Here is an 18,722-nt window from a genome sequence, read left to right as displayed (position 1 = left end):
TCCAAGCAAGCCAAGATGGAAGGACTATTCTTCGACTCCAGTCGACCTATAAAACATGTGGACCGAAAGGCACTCTACACCCGGCTCGAAGCCCGCATCAACTATCTCCAAGACTTCCTAGACTTCAATTCCGGTATGTTTTTTTTTCTCCCGTGGATGTTATATCTCGTAGATCATCATTGGTCGTGAACGGATGCTAACGCGGTCATCGCCATCAGCTGACGTCGAAGCCCTGACAACCGGCTCCAAGTACATCAAAGCCCTCATCCCCGCCGTCGTCAACATCGTCTACAAGAAACTCCTGGAACAGGATATCACGGCCCGGGCCTTCCACACCCGGAATACGGCCGACGAGAGACCGATTGAGGAGTTCTACAATGAGGAGAGCCCGCAGATCCAGCGCCGGAAGATGTTCCTCCGGTGGTACTTGACCAAGCTCTGCTCGGATCCCACACAGACGGAGTTCTGGCGGTATCTGAATAAAGTTGGGTGAGTTTACTCTTGCGTGACAATTGCTTTGTGGGGTTGATCTCGAGATCTAACGGTGGTGGTTGATCAGTCTGATGCACGCCGCACAAGAACGCATGCACCCCCTCAACATCGAATACATCCACATGGGCGCCTGTCTGGGCTTCATCCAAGACATCTTCACCGAAGCGCTGATGTCGCACCCGCGCCTGCAGCTGCAACGCAAGGTGGCCCTCGTCCGCGCCATCGGCAAAATCATCTGGATCCAGAACGACCTCATCGCCAAGTGGCGGATCCGCGACGGCGAAGAATACGCCGAAGAGATGTCACAAATGACCCTGGACGAGCGAGAGGGATTCCTCGGCGACAAGAAGATCCTGGGCGATAGCAGCAGCGCGTCCGCCAGCTCAAGCGACGACGATCGCTCCAGTGTGCACAGCAGTATAGCACCCAGCATTGCGCCTTCCACGATCTCAGCGTGTCCCTTTGCGGATATGGTCATGAGCAATTCGGCGGCGTCGACCTCGGAGACGAAGATCTGGGCTGGGAAGTAATTGATCGATAATGGGTGATCGGTCGAGAAAGCTTATCTGGGAAGCAAATTATGATGCGCCACGGCAAGGGAAGCATTCAGGGATCAAAAGGCATGGCTGGCGTAAGGGACTAGATCATTACCTCCTTTTTTCTTTTTCTATTCTTTGTTCCTCTTTTTTCTTTATTTCTTTTCGAGAGTGTTGACGGGGCTTTTGCTCGTCTAGAAGCATGCATGGCGGGTGTTTGGGCTTTCTGATCTTTTGCAATATATAATCCAACGATATCCACTTATTGATCTATGGCATCCCCTCTCTATCTATACTTAGCATAGAAGCAAGCAACAGACAGATTTCGGTTTTTCTTTTTTTTTCATGTGGATCCTTCGTCGCCCCCAACCTTCTTCTGCCCTGCAGAAAGAGAGAGAAGAGAGATAATTCCATATCGAAATCGAGACCACCGAAGCCATGGGAACACGGAGTCAAACTTTGTTCTGAAGCCCGATTCATCAGGAGAAGGATTTCCAAGGTTCGGGCGGGTATCTCGCGTGCAATGAAGGTCCCCGACGAAGGTTCGAAGAACTTTGAATACACGTAGAGAATATTCGATGCACGGTGGATCCACGGTTATCCAGTCAATGGCAGCGTCCAGCTAGGGAAGTTGTCAGAATTCAATCTTTGTCAGATTAAGTTTTCATTGCTATCAATTATTGGGCCAAGACATGGCAGCTGGAGATGGCCGAAGCAGATGAGGGATTTTATTTTTCTCTCGCTTCTCTTTTGGGAAGACTTGAAAACTTTGAAGGCCCTCGCAATCTCCTGGTAGGTTTTCGAGCAAGTTGGTAGTTATTCCCAACATGATGTCGGCCGAAGAGATACTAGTACATAGTTGAGGTAGATTGTACGTCGAAGCTACGTACGGGTGAACTCACGGGATCCCGCAGATCACCTAAGCGGACATCCTTTCAGTGTGAGGGCCCGAATTCCGAGTCCAGGGGCGTCAATATATCAGAAAACGTTTCTGGAGATCATTTATTGCCAACGTTATTGGTCCGATCGACCCACCTCGGTTTTACGGATTAAGCGGTGTATGGTAACGGTCAGCAGAACTCCCAAGAACCCCATATCGCTCTCTCGGATTTAGGGATTTAGGGACTTAGGGGCTTGCGGCAGGTTGGGGTACCTTGCGGAGCAGCATCGCGGCAAATTGGGCACAATGAACCATGAAGTGAAAGCAGGTTGTGATTGGTCCTGATTGCTGCGTCCAACCCCACCGCGTCCGCATTCCAATGCAGGTCGCCAGTGATGCATGCTGTATGTTAGTGACGTGCCTCGAACATCATCCTGGCCAGCAGCGCAAACATCAAGGGTATCGGAACAAAAAGAATCGAGTCAGAGTCGGACAGTGTCGATGGTGTTGTCATAGTGGTCATGCACAAACAACCAGGACAGCCCCCGAGTGGTTGTCTTCCTGGCCCCCTTGTTAATCTTATTTGCCATGAAGGCGCAATGAACAAAGACAAGAGGTGACCATCACGTTCCGGGAAGAGGACAACCCTCCCAAACCTCGATTGGGCTGCAAAGCGTACCACTCCCAGGAGCGAATGAGAGGACTGTAACACCCACAACGAGCCCCAAGGAAGGCTCCAGATCGTCGTCTCCCTTGACCGGGAGTTGCACAGGCTCGGCTCCACTGCCGGGAAAGTTACCGAAATTCTCTCCCCTCACTTTAGTCGATGCATAAAGTGTCTCCAACGGCCATGCTTATTGGGAGCTAACTGTCTCTTTTGGTGGCGCCGTCGGTGATCATCCTTTGCTCTCTGCCGTCCTTTTTCCCCTTTAAATATAAAACACCTCTCCCCTCGCGACCCTACCTTGGCTCCTTTATACAAAGTCGTTCACCTGACTTAGAATAATTCGATTCCTTTTCACGGGTGCTGCCGATTCAGAAAGGGGAGAGTATAAAAATCGAAAAGGATGTCTGCAAACGGTACGGGCAGCAAAGGGGCAATCCCGCTCATCATTAACAATGAATCGGTCGTGACGGAGACTATCTTCGATGTTCACAACCCTGCGACGGGTGAAATCATTGACCGCTGTGCCAGTGCATCCGTTGACGATGTCAACCGTGCGGTGGAGGCAGCGAAGGCAGCCTTCCCGGCGTGGAGCAAGACAAAGCCGTATGATCGTAGGGATATCCTCATGAGGGCGGCAGACATTATGCTTTCCCGAAGGGAGGAGTTGATCAAGTATCAAATGGAGGAGACGGGCGCGGGCAGAATGTTCGTGGAGAAGACATTCGAGATGGGTGCTGGATTCATCAAGGACTTCGCTGCACGGATTCCATCCATCGAGGGCTCAGTCCCGTCGGTATCGGAAGAGGGAGAATGTGCGATGGTCTTCAAAGAGCCTTATGGGGTGATCTTGGGAATTGCGCCATGGTATGAACTTCCCACCGTAGACGCAAAACAGCGCAGAGATAAGTTTTGGCGTTACTGACCATCTGCATTCAGGAATGCTCCCTATATACTCGGGACCCGCTCCATCGCGCTTCCGCTTGCCGCAGGTAATACAGCAGTTTTAAAGGGCTCGGAACTGTCCCCCAAGTGTTTCTGGGCTATTGGCGATGTCTTCCGGGAAGCTGGTCTTCCCGCAGGGTGTCTCAATGTGGTCTACCACCGACCCGCTGACGCAGCGCCTGTTACCACTGCTCTTATTGCCCATCCTGCCGTTCGTAAAATCAGCTTTACCGGCAGCACCCAGGTAGGATCTATCATCGCATCCACTGCCGGCAAATATGTGAAGCCCGTCGTCCTCGAACTGGGCGGCAAGGCATCAGCCATTGTATTGGACGATGCCAACCTGGAGAGGGCCGCCATGTGTTGTAGCCTTGGGGCATTCATGCATGTAAGTGCACTTATCTGATGGTCGTCACGAGTGTCGCTGACACGATTTTAGTCCGGTCAAATCTGCATGTCCACCGAGCGTATCGTCGTGCAGCGGTCCATCGCAGACCGTTTCCGCACCATGCTGGCGGATGCATCCGAGAAAGTGTTCGGGAAACATACACCGGCACCAGTTCTAGTGGCTTCGGCTGCAGTCAAGAAAAACAAGCACTTAGTGTCCGATGCGCTTGCAAAGGGTGCCGACCTTGTTTATGGAGAGCGCAATTCCTCTGAGGAGCCCGGTAATAGCCTGCGGCCGGTGATCGTGGGCAATGTCACCAAGGATATGGACCTCTATTCTGCAGAATCATTCGGCCCTACTGTTTCCCTCATGGTCGTCGACACTGAAGAAGACGCCGTAGCACTAGCCAATGACACCGAATACGGTCTCACATCTGCAGTTTTCACAGACAATCTCTTCCGGGGACTACGGGTAGCCAAGCAGATTGAGGCTGGGTGAGTACCCCTCGCATGAGTTTATCGTGGCACTTGCTGATGAGCGTTTAGGGCTGTCCATATCAACTCCCTCACCGTGCACGATGAACCGGTCTTGCCACACGGTGGATGGAAAAGCAGCGGGTATGGCCGGTTCGGAGGACCCGCCGCGTACGATGAATGGTTGCAAACCAAGACAGTTACCTGGGTGCAGTAGATACCTCTGAGACATGGGCGGGTTCCCCGAAAGGGACCGTTTATCCGCGCCCAGGGTACGAAATTAGATGTCCATTCGGAACCGTCCCTCCACTATAAGATATCCCATCCCATCCAAGAAACCAATTTCAATAGTTCCAGCCTTGTCTCATCATTCACGAGTAGTACCGCATCTAGACCATATCAACGCGAGGAACTACCAATCAGCACGCTCATTTCTGAAGGAGGAGCTGGAAGCGATGTTTGTAAGGTTGCATCGTCCGTCTCGAAAGCACAAATGCCATCTTCGGTAGTTCAGTGTGCTTTCGGATGTATTGGGTCCAAATTTTGACCGCTATTTGCAAAGGGAAAAAGTGCAAGTACCTTTTTCGGTATAAGGCCGTGCACTAAACATCATAGTTAATCCACCACCAGAAATTCACTACCGAATAACTCTGTTCACCAGCCATGGATTTCTTATTCTTGCTAAAGATAGCTGATAGGCAGTGCAAGTCAGACATTGGGTAAATCCAACTCAAGCAACCACGCATAGAGGCGATGCTTGGTTCTCGTACCACCGGACCTGGTTATGTTAATTTTAGTCCCGGCGAACTCCACCCCGGCTGAACCATGGGTTAGGCAGAACTAGTCAGTAGATAGGCAACCTGGGCTCAGCAATCAGCATCCGAGACACCTGCACTAGTCTCGGACGCCACTGCAGTCTATGGCACATGGCCAGTGACACTGTAGCACTTTGCAGCGACAATGGACATCTTCCAGTCCTTCGTATTGGACCGACCTGAGTCACAGGGCTCGGTGCCTGGGCTTGGCCACGGAGTCTGGGTTGCGGCGATTTTACATCGGAGAATATTTTTTTTTCTTCCCAATGAGTTGGCTCTGTGCCTGACATGGTTGGTCTTTGAACCATTGGGTAATTTCCCTGGTACACCGTAATCAAACCTGTAATCAAAATGTCAACCCCGTTGGGATGTTTCTAGTGGCAGAAGAGCCGTCGGTCGGCTCCACCGACCAAGTCAGGAACAAGAAATGAGCGACAAAAGCCAACGAACATCCCTCCCGAGAAAAGACACGGGATGACTTCATAAGTTTATCCCAAGTTGCGATCTTCTCTGTTTGCGGGGATCCGTTGTGATTATCAGTATCGGCTTATCGCCAGGATCAGGATCAGAGTCAGGGGTCCTTTGAAGTCTCAAACAAAGGTTTCTGAGACGAGTCGATCAGCAACCGTGTGTGGGCGAATGTCGTGACAACGCATTTGCACTGTGTGTGGGTGGGGGACAGTAAAATTATCCACTGTTCATAATCATTGTTATTATAATTATTATTATTATTATTATTATTTCTGACTCTCCCCTCTGGAGAGTGGACACGAGATACTTAGTTTGATTACTCCGATAATTAAAATTAAAAATCTCATTCTCTGGCGGCTAAAAGCTGACCAACACAGCCTGGTGGCGCCCATCTCATCTCGTTGACATCGGAAAGAGAGGACGAGAGAACGATTCCTGTCGAGAATACGAAGGAAGTGGAAATGAATCGACTTGACAAAAGAGAAAAGCCGGCCAGCAAGAAATAGAAAGAAGTCGAGGATGAACTGATGAGCATTGGATGTGACGGTGTGTGAAGTGGACGTTTCGGACATTTTCCGGAAGTTAGAATGAGACAGGGATGAAGGCAAGGTACGGTGTACTTGCTGTATGTATGTGTGTGGTATGTAGCTTGTATGTACTCTGTACTCTGTACTCCGTACTCCGTACTGTATCTACGACGGGAGGCTGAAAGTCATGCTCCCATTGTTGGGTGCCTGAGGGCCAAGAAAACTAATCACGCCCCCCCGCGTTATATTCTCTTTTTTTTTTTTTCCTCTCTCTGTGTCGATCTGAATTTTACTCATTCATTCTTCGACAAAACAAGCCTCCACATCTTTGTCGGACAGCTTGACATGCCACATTCCTGACTCTGTATTAAACAAGGAAAAAGAAAATTCCACGAGACCCTACTGCACCAACGCCTCCCCCCGGCCATGCAAGGGTGCACACCGAAGGCTGGGATATACTTCATAAGCTCGGCACCGTTAGTCCTTAGTTTTTGATACTAACGACCCTAACCAAAATGGCCAAAGATCCACGAGACGAGGGGCCCTACAATTTCGGCCCCTCTTTGATGCACTCTCGTCAAGTCTCCTATTGTTAGTGCTTCCTAATTGCTGGACACTGAACCCACAATCCGCCAATCATGAGCATCAGGGACCTTGCCAGAGTTCAGGCCTGTTCACAAAGTTCTTGTTAGTTTCTCCAAGATCTTGTCGAACTAGCATTTACTAAAATTGCGACAAACCAGTCAGATGGCCCCCCGGGTCCAGTGAGGTGACATCCTCTCAGGAGCCTGAACGTCCGGAGGATGGCGAGGTTAGCGTCCAGCATTCCACAATTTAGGATGTCTCAACGAATGCCAGGCACGCGCCCGTTAGGATTGGACGGCGAGTCTTGTACTCCATCTTGATCTCATTTCTTATGGCCCCACTGTTGGTGAAATGAGCCGCAAAAAGAGACAAGATACCCCTTCCCAAAGGGGGCCAGTGACAAGGCCACCCTAAGGCTTAGCTGCTGTGACACTCCTCTGGAATCCTTTTTTATTCCCCCCCTCTCCCCTCCTCTCGTCCTTCCTTTCTCTTCTTCTTTTCCTTCTCTCAGTGTTGTCGTTCTTTTCGCACACCAGTCACTCTTTTGTCTCAGACACTACATCCCACTCCAGTCACTCCTTGATTTACAGCTTCACAGCTTTCCAGCTCTCGCAGACCACCTCGAGGTTATCTCTATATTTTTTTTCGCGTCGATATCGGACCAATTGAAAATACAGAAAGCAAAAATGCGTTTCTCCATCTTCGGTGCTCTTACTGCCCTCGCGGCTCTGGCTACTGCTCACACCGACCCTGACTACAACCAGGGTCCCACTGGCAACCCCATCTACACTCCCGGTCTGAACGAGGCCGTCCCCGTTGGCAAGCCCTACGCCATCACCTGGGGCCCTACCACCGAGGGTACCGTCTCTCTGGTCCTTCTCCGCGGCGAGAGCACCAACATGCAGACTCTCGAGACTATTGCCGAGCAGATCCCCAACAACGGCAAGTTCGAATGGACTCCCAGCACCAGCCTGGAGGCGACGTCACCCACTACGGTCTCCTTCTGGTCGTCGAGGGAACTGGCCAGTACCAGTACTCTACCCAGTTCGGCATCTCCAACCCTGACGGCGCTTCTTCTTCCTCTTCTTCTGCTGCTCCTGAGGTTCCCACCTCGACCGCTGCCAACCCCGGTGCTTCTTCCTCTTCTGCCACCTCGTACGTGACTTACGAGATCACCACTACTATCTGCCCCGAGACCGAGACCGCTCCCGCCACTGTCGCTCCTACCGCCTCGTCCAGCGCTCCTGTCATCCCCCCTCCTGCTCAGTCTCACTCCTGGGGCACTGGCGGTGTTAGCGTCCCTGTCGTCTCTCCCACCAACACCCCCTACCTCCCCACCACCCTGCGCAGCTCCGCTGGTCCCTCCGGCACTGCCTCCAGCACCACCCCTGGTGTTCCTCTGTTCACCAGCGGTGCTGACCGCAACGCCATCAGCTTCGGTGCCGCCGCTGCTGGTGTTCTTGCTGTCCTCGCTTTCTAAGCGCACCTGGTGTCCCGGGTAGACCGGCCCAGTCTTCTTGTACACAAGAATTCCCCATCCAACTTTTTTTTTTAATTCTCCGAAGGCGCCCGCCTTCTAGCAGATAGTAATATCAGCTCTTCGTTGCACCTCCCACCAGGTGTGTTTTTTCTCAGACCATAAACACGCCCCACTACTCGAGTCGTTCGCTTGGCTCACGTGATACCTTCTCTTCATGTAATGAACTTCTCATGTATTCTTTCAATGGACATGATTTAGCATTTTCGTTATTCTAATGGCACATGTTTTTCGACACTTTCGGTAGCTCCACTCCAGTCCAGTAGACGTACAGTATAGTATAGCATAGTATGATATATATATCATATAATATATCGTAACGATCCAACAACGACGAAACCCAACCCCTTAACAGGGATCAAATCCCCTACTACCACCCAGAACCTCCATATAATAATACCGACGTAGGCACCTAATACTCCGCCAACAACAAAACCCCATCCACCATACTAACTAACCCACCCCAAAAAAAAGGAACCCGTCACGTGACAGATAAACCCCCGATAAGGATTTTCCTCCCCAATCTCCAACAGCAAAAACAAAAAAAAAAAAAAAACCCGCAAAACAACCCCAACCCAAACGCATTCACTTCCCCTCCAAAAGGTGCTGCAGGCAGTACATTTACATCTACACCATCCTCCTCCTCCAGCCATCCAAAAAAAAAGGAAAACAATGGTGCAAGGCTCCCTGAAAAAGAAGGCCGGCACGGGCCCGAAACGGTACGCTACAATCCAACTCTACAATCTTTTTGCGCTCTATCGCATGGAATTCGGGATAGTTGGAACGGATGATGGGAATATAAATATATTGTTTGCGCAGAGGCTGATGAGAGTGAGTGAGAGATTATAGGCCGCGTGCTCTGGGCCCAAAGCCAGGTCCGAGGCAGATTGCGCCGAAGAAGCAGTCGTTGATTAAGCAGCAGAAGATGACGAAGGTTTGTCTTCCTTTTTGTTTTTGTTTTTGTTTTTTTCTCTTGTTTTGTTGTGTTTCTTTTTCTTGGGGATGGGGTGAGAGAGAGAGAGAGAGAGAGAGCATGATTTGCTAACGAGGTCATTTTTATTCTTTTTGCTCTGCAGAAACTTACGGCTGGGTTGATTTCGAAGACGGAGCGGAATCTTGCGCAGAAGGCGGGGCATCTGGAGCTGCTTGCTGGGGGGAAGAAGGACAAGAAGAAGGAGAATGGGAATAAGGGTGGGAAATAAGCTGTCTTGTGTATGGTCTGGTGGATCCTTTTCGCAATTCCTGGGCATGATCTTTTTTTAAACATTCATGGGTTTTGCGAGCTCGGGTAAAACAATGATGGTTGGGTGGGGTTTGTTCGATAGTATACTATAGCGATACGAGTAATGATATTTATAGATACCCTGTTGAACACTGTGGTTGACGTAGTATGGAGCACGTAGAAGGGGACCTGGGTTGAACCGGACGGTCGAGGGTCTATGTCTATCTGCTATGTATTTCATGGGAAAGAAAGTATGTACTATCTGTAGGCACATACGTACACGCGATCTATCAAATCGTAGCCCAAAATAAAACCACCGAATCATCGTAAATCATAAAACTGAGACGACGACGGAAAGGAAAGTAAGCAAAAGAAAAAAAAAATAAAAATAAAAGAAGAAGAAAATATGTTAATTGAATCGAAAAGACGCTGTAAAGGGTATCTCAAATCTTGTTTCCGTTCCAATCCACCGCTGATTTCGCCTTTTTATGGTTTTTTGTCGCATCGTCTAATGTGCGATCTTAGAGGTACCATTCGGGGCACCAGCCTGTTCAACCAGCTCCTTGCCTCGGTCGATCCATCTCTGGAATCCATCATCGGTAGGGTCTACGGGGAAGTCATCCCAGACCGCGTTCTCAGTGTCGGCGTAGGTAGACCACACCCCCTTAGGAACATCGGCGGCGCACCAGGAGGGCAGCTTAGCCAACACGCAGGTGTAATAAACATAGAGAATCCGACAGAGCAGGTCGACACGATCCACATAGTGCTGCTTGCTCGGGTCGGGCTCTTGGCCACCATCTCCAAGGCGCTTCCACCAGGAAACCCGCCAGCGGAGTGTGAGGAGAATATTTCCGAGCTCGTTCAAGAAGCGCAAGTGCGTCTCCTGGGAGATCTGCTTCCATTTGATGTTGTAGAAGTCTCGTTCCAGCTTCCGGAACCCTTCAACCTCCAGCATCCGGCACACAATGCGGGAAAGCTGTGCCGCTAGGAGAATCTCACGTCGATCGTCCGCCTTATGGATATCCATTGGCCTTTCCTGGGCGCCTGGGTGGAGAGGAACAAAACTATAGCTCGCACGACTGGGCATGTTGTTCCAACGCGAGAGTAAGGTCTGCGGTGCAAGAGCGTCAGCAGTCTCGTTGTACGTGATAAGACGGTGGGGATACTCACGTAGAAATTGTTGATTGGGTCACAATCTTTGACACAGGTCAGCCAGTTCTTCGACTTGTCCTTCGATTCGACGATGCGTCGGTCGATGAACTCGAGGAAGTTCGACCGAGAGTTGCCATTGTAATCGCTCAAGCTCCTCAGGAATTTGTACGTTTCTCCCAGGTCAAGAACATATAAAGAACCCCAGGCTTGAGTGGCGCGGATGTTGAATCGTCCTTGCCGTTCACCGAGGAAAGAGATGAGATCGTTCAAGTCGAACTCGACCGGAATATCCATCCGAACGCGACCTGTCCTATCCAGTGTAGGATGGTTGATGGCTCGTTGAGCTAGGTTGATTAGTATATGACCAAATTGGCGACAAATGGAGAGTTTACATACAGACATAGTTGCATGTTCCATACTCCACAATGTTTGCAAAGCAAGCCCGTGCACATGGTTGCTCGTGGAGCGTAGGGCGACAAGCATCGCATGGCGCGTTTCCGTCACACTGTTCGGATCTGATTAGTACTCGTTACGAATCAAGGGAGTGATCCTGGGGAAACATACCTTTCGCTTGTTGAGACGACACTGCACGCAGGTATCCTTGTTCTTCCTGCGCAATCCAGCGTTTGCCCGACCGACCATGGTCAGAGGTCCTTTACGACGCGCCCCGCGTGGCGGGGATACAAAGTCTGCGGAAGCGATGGATCCGCCCTGGCCATCCTCTTGTACAATCTGCAGGGGCTTGGGCTGACCGAGGTCCAAAGAATGGTTCGAGCCGCGCTGTTTACGTTTCCGAACAGTCGCAGCAGACTGCAGTGCGAGCGCCGGTGGCCGAACCGTCGACCGTTGTGCTGCCGATGATGATGCCCGAGATCGTGATGGAACCGAAACAAAGAAGGACTCTGATGGCGTCTCACTCACCATAAAAGCCGTCGCGCTCTGAAGGGGCTGTGCCATCTCAGGCTCATCCTTCTGAGAGTCCTTCCAAGGGCCCTCTTCGTCCAGCTGTCGCTCAGCGAATGCCGGGGCATCATCGCTCGTCGCAGAATAGGAGCATTCGTATACACCAACAGAAAAGTCACCGGACACCGACGAACTCTCCGACTTGTACTGAAAACCATCCTGTCCCGGGTTTTCTTCTTTGAAAAATCCCGGGCCCTGCGGGATGGTTGACAGCGAGGCAGGCGAGGTCATATTGGAGGGCAGTTGGGATTCCAGACTATCGAGCCAGCGCGATTCGAGGGACCTCAAAGGGGTCTGAAAATCGCGGACCGGGGTCATTTCCTTGTTTGGCTGTTCCGTTCCCAGTGGAATCGACGCTGGGGTTGTTTGATTCGCCATGCTCTCGGGCGAAGGGTTAGTAGAAGGCTCCGTCCAAACGTCCGGAGCATTGAAGGTGAAGGGCTGGGGCATGCTCTGAAACGCCAAGAAGTGCTCCGGTGGGATTTCAGACAGCCCATGCCCCTGCGAGAGCTCCCCTACATCATCGACAATGACGGTGTTCGTCGAGGCGGCTGGTTCCTTGCTGTAGGGATAGAGGAGCGGCGGTGCATCCATGGGGATTCCGGCCGTCAGGGCGTTGAACAGTTGATATTGTGGCCATGACTCATCCAGCTGGAAGTTATCGTCGGCCGAGGATGGCAAGGTTCTCGGACTGACGGTGCCGCTGACGGTGCCCTCGATCGGTCCATCGGGGATACTAAATTTCTCCGGTGAGGTCGTCTTGCTATCAGGGTAAACCCCATCAGCTTGATGCACGGGATAAAATGATTCAGGGATAAGCTGTACCTGTTCTCACCGCTGTGGAAACCACAGGATTGATCTAGATAGGCGGCATTGGAATGATTTTTCGCCAGAGACCCATGAAGGGAATTCAACTCGACGATATCAGCATCGTCCTGGGTCGAGTCTTGGCTGTTGTCCCACTCTAACGGTTGCTCGTATGGCGGATGTTCCCACGGGGGTATCGAAAAAGCAGCGTCGGTTTGCCAGTTATCCAGAATTTTGGGGTCAATGCCCGCAGCCGTACCAGTACTCCCGCAGTCCATACAGGGGAATGGGAGTTCGGGGGAAGGGGGTGGGAAGGGAAGGGAGGGATGTGGTTGACCTCGAGCGAGCTGACAAGGCCTTGGCGCGTGTGTTGTTGGGGATGCGTCGTGGTTCAGGGACGGAGACTCTCGCAACAACCAAGAGCACCGACAACGACGCGGATCGATTAAATAACGAACAGTATGACTCTTTTCGGCAAACGGCAAGGAGGCGATCGAGGTGAGATGATGAAAAGACGATGGGGTGACTTGGATGGGAGGTAGAAATTCGAAATGCGCTGACTTGTTCCCCACCAAAGATTTTGCGGCGATCGGCCTTCCGGTGCTAAAACTGATAAGTTCAGGACCGCACAGACCAGATCCTGATTGTGTGCTTCACCACGTTTCACTTTGGGTGGCTGATTCCAGGGAATGTGGTGGGGGGAGGTGAAGAGGTCTCTTTTTTTTATATTTTTACTTCAGATCGAAGGACGGCGAGCGTTAATCCAATATAAGTATCAAATCTCAGTCTTAATCTCAGGAGGGGGGGAATGATCATCGACCGGAGACCTTGCAGGTTGATTAATGCGCGGTGATCGTCCAGCGACGCTGAGATGATATCCTGTACTCCGTCCTACACAGTACTAGTCAGACTGGCTAGCCAGTCGGTTGACTGCACTCCATCTGTTCTTTTTTTTTTTTTTTTTTTTTTTTTTTTCTTTCTTTTTTCCTTTTAATTAATTTCTGTACCACCGCTGCATCCGACTGATCCGCACCCTCTTTCTGGTTGGTTGGTTGGATAGCAAAGCCAAAGAGAAGCCACGACTAGTTTATTGAGACTAGAATCCATCCGAGTAGGGCCTTCAAACTATGACAAGACTGGGATTACGCGACGGAATCATCTCATGGAAAACGAGGAATGGTGGAACGGGGCGTTCGGTGTCCGTTGTGCATCGCCCCATGTGCCCTGGGTTGAGCTTTCTGACTCGCGCATTCAATCCTGACCCGCTATCGGTGCATTGTGGTTGGAAATGCAAACCAAAAAAAGAAAAGAAAAGAAGAAAATAAGGATTCAACAACCGGGTATCACTGTTGAGCAACCCTAAAAAATCATCTGCAATCAGTCAATCAGAAGCAGGGATCATGCTATTCTAGAAGGACCCGTTCTGGTTTGCTCTTGGGATGGGTCCACCGGTCTTGGTGATCATGATCCTCTTGCCCCTGGGTCCGAAATCGCCTCACGCTGCGAACACAAAGAAAGTAAAAGACAAAAAAAGAACAGATTGCATAGGGTATGGTGTACACATGGGCAGAAGTCCAACAGCAGAGGAAGAATAAACTAAGGTTCACGTTAACCTTCCATATCGCTTAGGAGAGTATAGATACTAGTAGTAGTAGTAGTAGTAGTTAGATATATATAGAAAAAAAAGTATCCCGGCAATTGATATAGTTTAATATATATCTCTCTCTCCCTCGCTCGACCCAAGAGGAAGAGTTGTGGAGGCTCATTGAACTCAGTCACTAGCCAGGAAAACTCTGAATTCGAATCCAGCGTCTCCTGATTTTCTCCTGAAGCAAAAACCTGGATCTTCACTCGGTGGATATGAATTAGTATTATTATTAACGTCGCTTCCAAGGTCTCAAGGCGCTAGACCTATCCAGGAAAGCATCACACGAGCCCCGAAGCCCTGAACTGACGCGAGCATGAATTCATGCATATGCCCCTTAACAGTCAAATAGTATAAGTGTCCTGGGGCAGGGAGTTCACTTGTTGGCCCAAATCATATCTTATCATTGATGGTTGCATCCTCATCCGAACCCAAATCAGATCGGACTAGTGATGTGAGACAAGATCTCCAGAAGAAACACAACGTCTGGCGAACAAACCCTATAAGGACACAAGAGAGTGACCCTTTGGGGTCAAATCCCCTGTCAGTGTAGCACTGTGTATCGTATGTATATATATACATATCGTCGATTGTCTTGACAATCCCCTTCTTGCACAAAGGACGATAGGCAGGAGTATATAAACATCACCCAACCCGGCACCCTTCCACGTCACCTGATGGCGCTGAGACAGAGTCTTCCGATGAAAGACCATCTGACCATTCGAGAATTTCCATTGCCGCGGCTCTGATTAGTTTCCCAACTGCTCACTAACCGTTATTTGCGGACGGTGACATTGTCGTTCTCCACGAGTGCGATGGCTCTTCACCGCAGCCTCTTTTCGGGATACCCGTGGTCTGGTTATGTATGACCCCGTACGGTAATCTTTCCTTGTTTCCCCGGCGATTTCGGTGTCGCATGCGTGGTATGGTGTTGGTCATGACCAATACCCGATACCAACATTCCGAGATGGAACCCCCCGCAGCTCCAGCATCTTCACCGTGACCACTTTGGAGACTACTTTCCCCGGTATGTCTTCGGTAGTAGTCGGGGTATGCAGTAATGAAAATGGGCACTCCAGGCTCAATTCTTACCCAGCAGAGTCTGCCCTATAAATACTATGCGGAATGCCAACTCGGACCCGGACGAAGAAGATCCAACGACGTCCAGACTGTAGTTCCCAAAAAGAAGCCCCGACGGAGTCCCCGATTTCATCACCACTTGATTTTCCCACCTCCGCCAAGCCCTATAGATCGACAGACCGAACTACCTTCAACATGCATATCTTGGTATGGAACTTCTAACCTTGTTGCCTTTCCCTCAATGGCTCACCCCTCGTCACAAGACCATTGCGGACAAATCATGAAAAAGAAAAAAAAAAAACCCCCTTAAAAAATTCCATGCAACCAACCCAAACCGGAGAGCAATAGAACTAACCAGAACCCCCCCGGCGGATTTGCAAGGAAATAGGTGGTGAACGACGATGGACCGCCCTCGAAGCGTCTTTCGCCCTACATTCGCCCATTCGTCAATGCCCTCCAAGACGCAGGCCACCTGGTCTCCGTAGCCATCCCCGCCGCGTCGCGATCCTGGATCGGCAAAGCCCACCTGATAGAAGCCGCCCTGAAGGCAACCTACGTACCCCCGTCTGCCTTCCGGGACGACGGAACGTGGGATGAGACCTTCGACTCCGCGGAGACCGAGACCGAGACCCAGCCCGAATGGGTGGTCATCCGAAACGGCACCCCGGCCAGCTGCGTCCAATTGGGCCTGTTCAATCTCTTCCAAGATCGCCCCCCCGTCGACCTAGTCATCTCCGGCCCGAATCATGGTCGCAATGCCTCGACCGTGTACAATCTCTCGTCCGGAACGGTGGGTGGTGCCCTCGAGGCAGCCACCTGCAGCAAGCGCGCTATCGCGATCTCCTTCGGGAGTAAAGATCCGCAGCCGGATGAGATCATCAGCGCCGCGGCGAGACATGCCGTGAAGGTTGTCAATTACCTGTACGAGCATTGGCATGCGGATGTCGAGCTGTATAATCTTAACGTGCCGATGCGGGAGGATGTGGAGAGCAGACCCATCCGCTGGACGGAGGCCTTGCCCTACTACTGGCCGCGGGGTTGCATGTATGGCGAGGTGGCCGCGGACAAGAAGGTGAATGGACACACTGGGCCCGCCGTCAACGGGTCGAGCGGGTCGCATCTGAAGGAGGTTGATTTTACCTGGGCTGCAGAGTTGTCGGAGATGAAGAAGACCCTGCAGTCGAGTCGGGAGGGGACGGATGCGCATACCGTGTTGAACGGTGATACAAGGTATGAGATTGACGTTTCCACTCTTCTTCAGTGCGAGGCCTGTAGATAAGAGCTGACTGGTCTTAGCGTCACGGCTCTTCGTGCCAATTTCTGGCATGTCCCTGATCTGGAGGGACCGATTAATCTTGATGATTGATATGAAGATTGAACAAAACGAGATGATGAGATAACTAGATACCCGCGAAGACTCTCATTCGGCTTATGGCGCCAGAGACTTCACTGTTGGATTCAAATCATTGCATTGGGGGAACATACGGCTGTCGCATATATGCTTTTGTTGCATCGCTTGATGACCTTTTTTTTATATATAATAGGGACAGGAAACTCGGTGAGGATTATGTACGCCTGAGGCGGCAAATGTATTTGCAAGTAGCGCTGGTGGCATGGCTGTATTAAGGAAACGCAGACAAGCAACACAGAAGAACTAGGAGAAAAACAGCATTAGAGTATCATCTGATCGTGGTCTTTAGTAATCTGAATCGCAAGTAGAACAACTGAAAAGAGACAGCTATGGAACGAAACAACTCTAGAGCGCCCGCGCCACCTCTCCTGCACCGCTTTCCACGACTGAAGCCTGCTCAGCACGCATCTTGCCCTTTGCGGCTCCCGCCTCTCCAACCCCCATTCTCCGGGCGACATAGCGTTGCGCCACGATGCCGATAGCTAAAGTGAGCGCTTCTTCGATCCATTCAGCGGCCCATTCACGAGGGTCAACGCCGCCACTTTCGATGATCTCAGCAATATCTTCCGGAACGGGAGCTCGGTGCCACATGTCATCGGCGGCAGGGTCTTCGGTGGCTGGAACAGCTGCATCGAGCCAGTCGATCCACTTCTGTGGAACTGCCTGGGAAATGGTGTGGAGGGCGATGCCGTGAATGGGATCATGGAGATAGAGAGCGAAGGTCACCTCCTCTTCCGTAGCGCTGGGGACATCAACTACGCCTGGTGGGGTCGCCTTGTCAGTGGTTGGACCAGCTTGGAACTGTTCGGAGGAGGAAGGTTGGCTAATGGCCTGGATGGCGAGGAAGATATCACTACTCCGGACAGGGTTGGATTCGCTCAGAACCTGGCTAGCTTGTTTTGCAGCTTCTTCAACTCCACCCTTGGCAGAGAAGAACTCGGTAGCGTAAGACTCTGCGCTTGCACGAGCGAGCTTGCTAGCTTCTACAGAGCCACGCACGGCCGAGATGCTGCGAGGGGTTCCAGGCATAACTGTGCGCCACCACGGGCCATCACGCCAGCCGGGGGTAGACTGGCTACCCGTTATATCCAACCCCCGTTTTGGCGCAGATTCTTGGCCACGCTGGATCACAAGAAGATCTCCACCTTCGACCTGGGACATCACGCGAGCGAAGACAGCGTAAACAAGCGGATCAATGGCGGGGTACCCCGAGATATCGTGAGTGATGTGGATTTGAAGGCGTTCATGAGACGAGATCGGAGGGGCAAGAGTATGGATAAGATTGGTAAACGTAGGAATTGCCATGTTTCGAAGCTCACCACCTTGATAACATTCGTCAGTAAGAAATTGTGCAAGCAGTATGTGGACGGAACATACCGAAGTCTTTCAGAGCGCCGACATTCCCTTTCACCTGCTGAGCCCATTTCTGGGCTTCTTCATTCTGTTGAATTTCTTTCACTGCCGCTTCAGCCTGCTTCATTGCAGCACTGGCAGTCGCGGTCGCAGTTGCGAAAATGCCTCCCCACCATCCACCACCACCGCCGCCGCTCGAGGCGGACTCTTTGGCTGCTAGCTTCTCGGTCTTGGGTGGCTGCACATCCGCATCTTCGTTTATCGCAAACGAAACCCGGGCACTCTCCGTGGACTTACGGGGCACGGGTTTCTCCTCACTAGAACGCCCAGTTGAGGGTGTAGCTGCAGCAGGTTTGACGGGCGGCCTGGGCTCATTTGTCGATAGACGCGGGGTCCCGGGCCCACTGCTCGGACGCTGGGAAGCTAGGTTATCCAGTTCGGCAAGAATGTCGTCTTCGGTTTGCGCCGTGGTAGCTGGTTTGGAGGCAGGCTGTTCCGTGGCCGAGTCGACCCCTAGGTCGTCAAATTGGGCGAGAAGCTCATCGCTGGTGGGTTTCGCGGACTTCGGAGGCATCGTGCGTCGCTAATTCTCGTTCTCACCACGAGGGAGTATTTACCATCAGTTGAGAGCTGGAGAGCAGAGACTGTATGCAGTTGGACGAAATAATCCAACCTATGCTCCCTGAGACAGTCAGTGTTTTGGGCGGTGGAGACCTGATGACCTGTGCCAAGAAGCGTTAGTGTCCACTGTAAATAAGTTTAGCAGGACTCGGGTT

At 51.4% G+C, this 18,722-nt stretch overlaps 7 protein-coding genes across 7 annotated transcripts; 5 read left to right on the top strand and 2 right to left on the bottom strand.

The window, feature by feature from the left end:
- Positions 1-15: 15 nt before the first annotated feature.
- ABOM_002327 (protoglobin family protein) lies at positions 16-1,022 on the top strand (the record flags this gene model as incomplete). The annotated part of the gene is made up of 3 exons (XM_022529457.1): positions 16-133; positions 219-489; positions 560-1,022. 3 exons carry the CDS (start codon positions 16-18, stop codon positions 1,020-1,022), a joined length of 852 nt encoding a protein of 283 aa, XP_022392797.1.
- Positions 1,023-2,975: 1,953 nt separating this feature from the next.
- Positions 2,976-4,595, top strand: ABOM_002326 (aldehyde dehydrogenase; the record flags this gene model as incomplete). The annotated part of the gene is made up of 4 exons (XM_022529456.1): positions 2,976-3,439; positions 3,512-3,905; positions 3,957-4,399; positions 4,451-4,595. 4 exons carry the CDS (start codon positions 2,976-2,978, stop codon positions 4,593-4,595), a joined length of 1,446 nt encoding a protein of 481 aa, XP_022392796.1.
- Positions 4,596-7,462: 2,867 nt separating this feature from the next.
- ABOM_002325 (GPI anchored serine-threonine rich protein) lies at positions 7,463-8,256 on the top strand (the record flags this gene model as incomplete). The annotated part of the gene is made up of 2 exons (XM_022529455.1): positions 7,463-7,771; positions 7,822-8,256. The coding sequence occupies 2 exons, from the start codon at positions 7,463-7,465 to the stop codon at positions 8,254-8,256; spliced, it is 744 nt and encodes a 247-aa protein (XP_022392795.1).
- Positions 8,257-8,985: 729 nt separating this feature from the next.
- ABOM_002324 (DUF2462 domain-containing protein) lies at positions 8,986-9,515 on the top strand (the record flags this gene model as incomplete). The annotated part of the gene is made up of 3 exons (XM_022529454.1): positions 8,986-9,032; positions 9,163-9,247; positions 9,363-9,515. 3 exons carry the CDS (start codon positions 8,986-8,988, stop codon positions 9,513-9,515), a joined length of 285 nt encoding a protein of 94 aa, XP_022392794.1.
- A 528-nt stretch (positions 9,516-10,043) lies between these two features.
- On the bottom strand, positions 10,044-12,735 carry ABOM_002323 (uncharacterized protein; the record flags this gene model as incomplete). Its single annotated transcript, XM_022529453.1, has 5 exons — positions 10,044-10,646; positions 10,706-11,031; positions 11,084-11,192; positions 11,252-12,413; positions 12,476-12,735. 5 exons carry the CDS (start codon positions 12,733-12,735, stop codon positions 10,044-10,046), a joined length of 2,460 nt encoding a protein of 819 aa, XP_022392793.1.
- Positions 12,736-15,377: 2,642 nt separating this feature from the next.
- Positions 15,378-16,548, top strand: ABOM_002322 (5'/3'-nucleotidase SurE; the record flags this gene model as incomplete). Its single annotated transcript, XM_022529452.1, has 3 exons — positions 15,378-15,389; positions 15,571-16,412; positions 16,479-16,548. 3 exons carry the CDS (start codon positions 15,378-15,380, stop codon positions 16,546-16,548), a joined length of 924 nt encoding a protein of 307 aa, XP_022392792.1.
- A 390-nt stretch (positions 16,549-16,938) lies between these two features.
- On the bottom strand, positions 16,939-18,520 carry ABOM_002321 (DUF5427 domain-containing protein MTC1; the record flags this gene model as incomplete). The annotated part of the gene is made up of 2 exons (XM_022529451.1): positions 16,939-17,915; positions 17,971-18,520. The coding sequence occupies 2 exons, from the start codon at positions 18,518-18,520 to the stop codon at positions 16,939-16,941; spliced, it is 1,527 nt and encodes a 508-aa protein (XP_022392791.1).
- Positions 18,521-18,722: the final 202 nt, after the last annotated feature.

The sequence above is a fragment of the Aspergillus bombycis genome (assembly GCF_001792695.1).
Source record: "Aspergillus bombycis strain NRRL26010 chromosome Unknown contig00011, whole genome shotgun sequence".
NCBI lineage: Eukaryota > Fungi > Ascomycota > Eurotiomycetes > Eurotiales > Aspergillaceae > Aspergillus > Aspergillus bombycis.
Note: the sequence above shows the minus strand (reverse complement) of the source record. Positions and strands in the feature narration are given on the sequence as shown.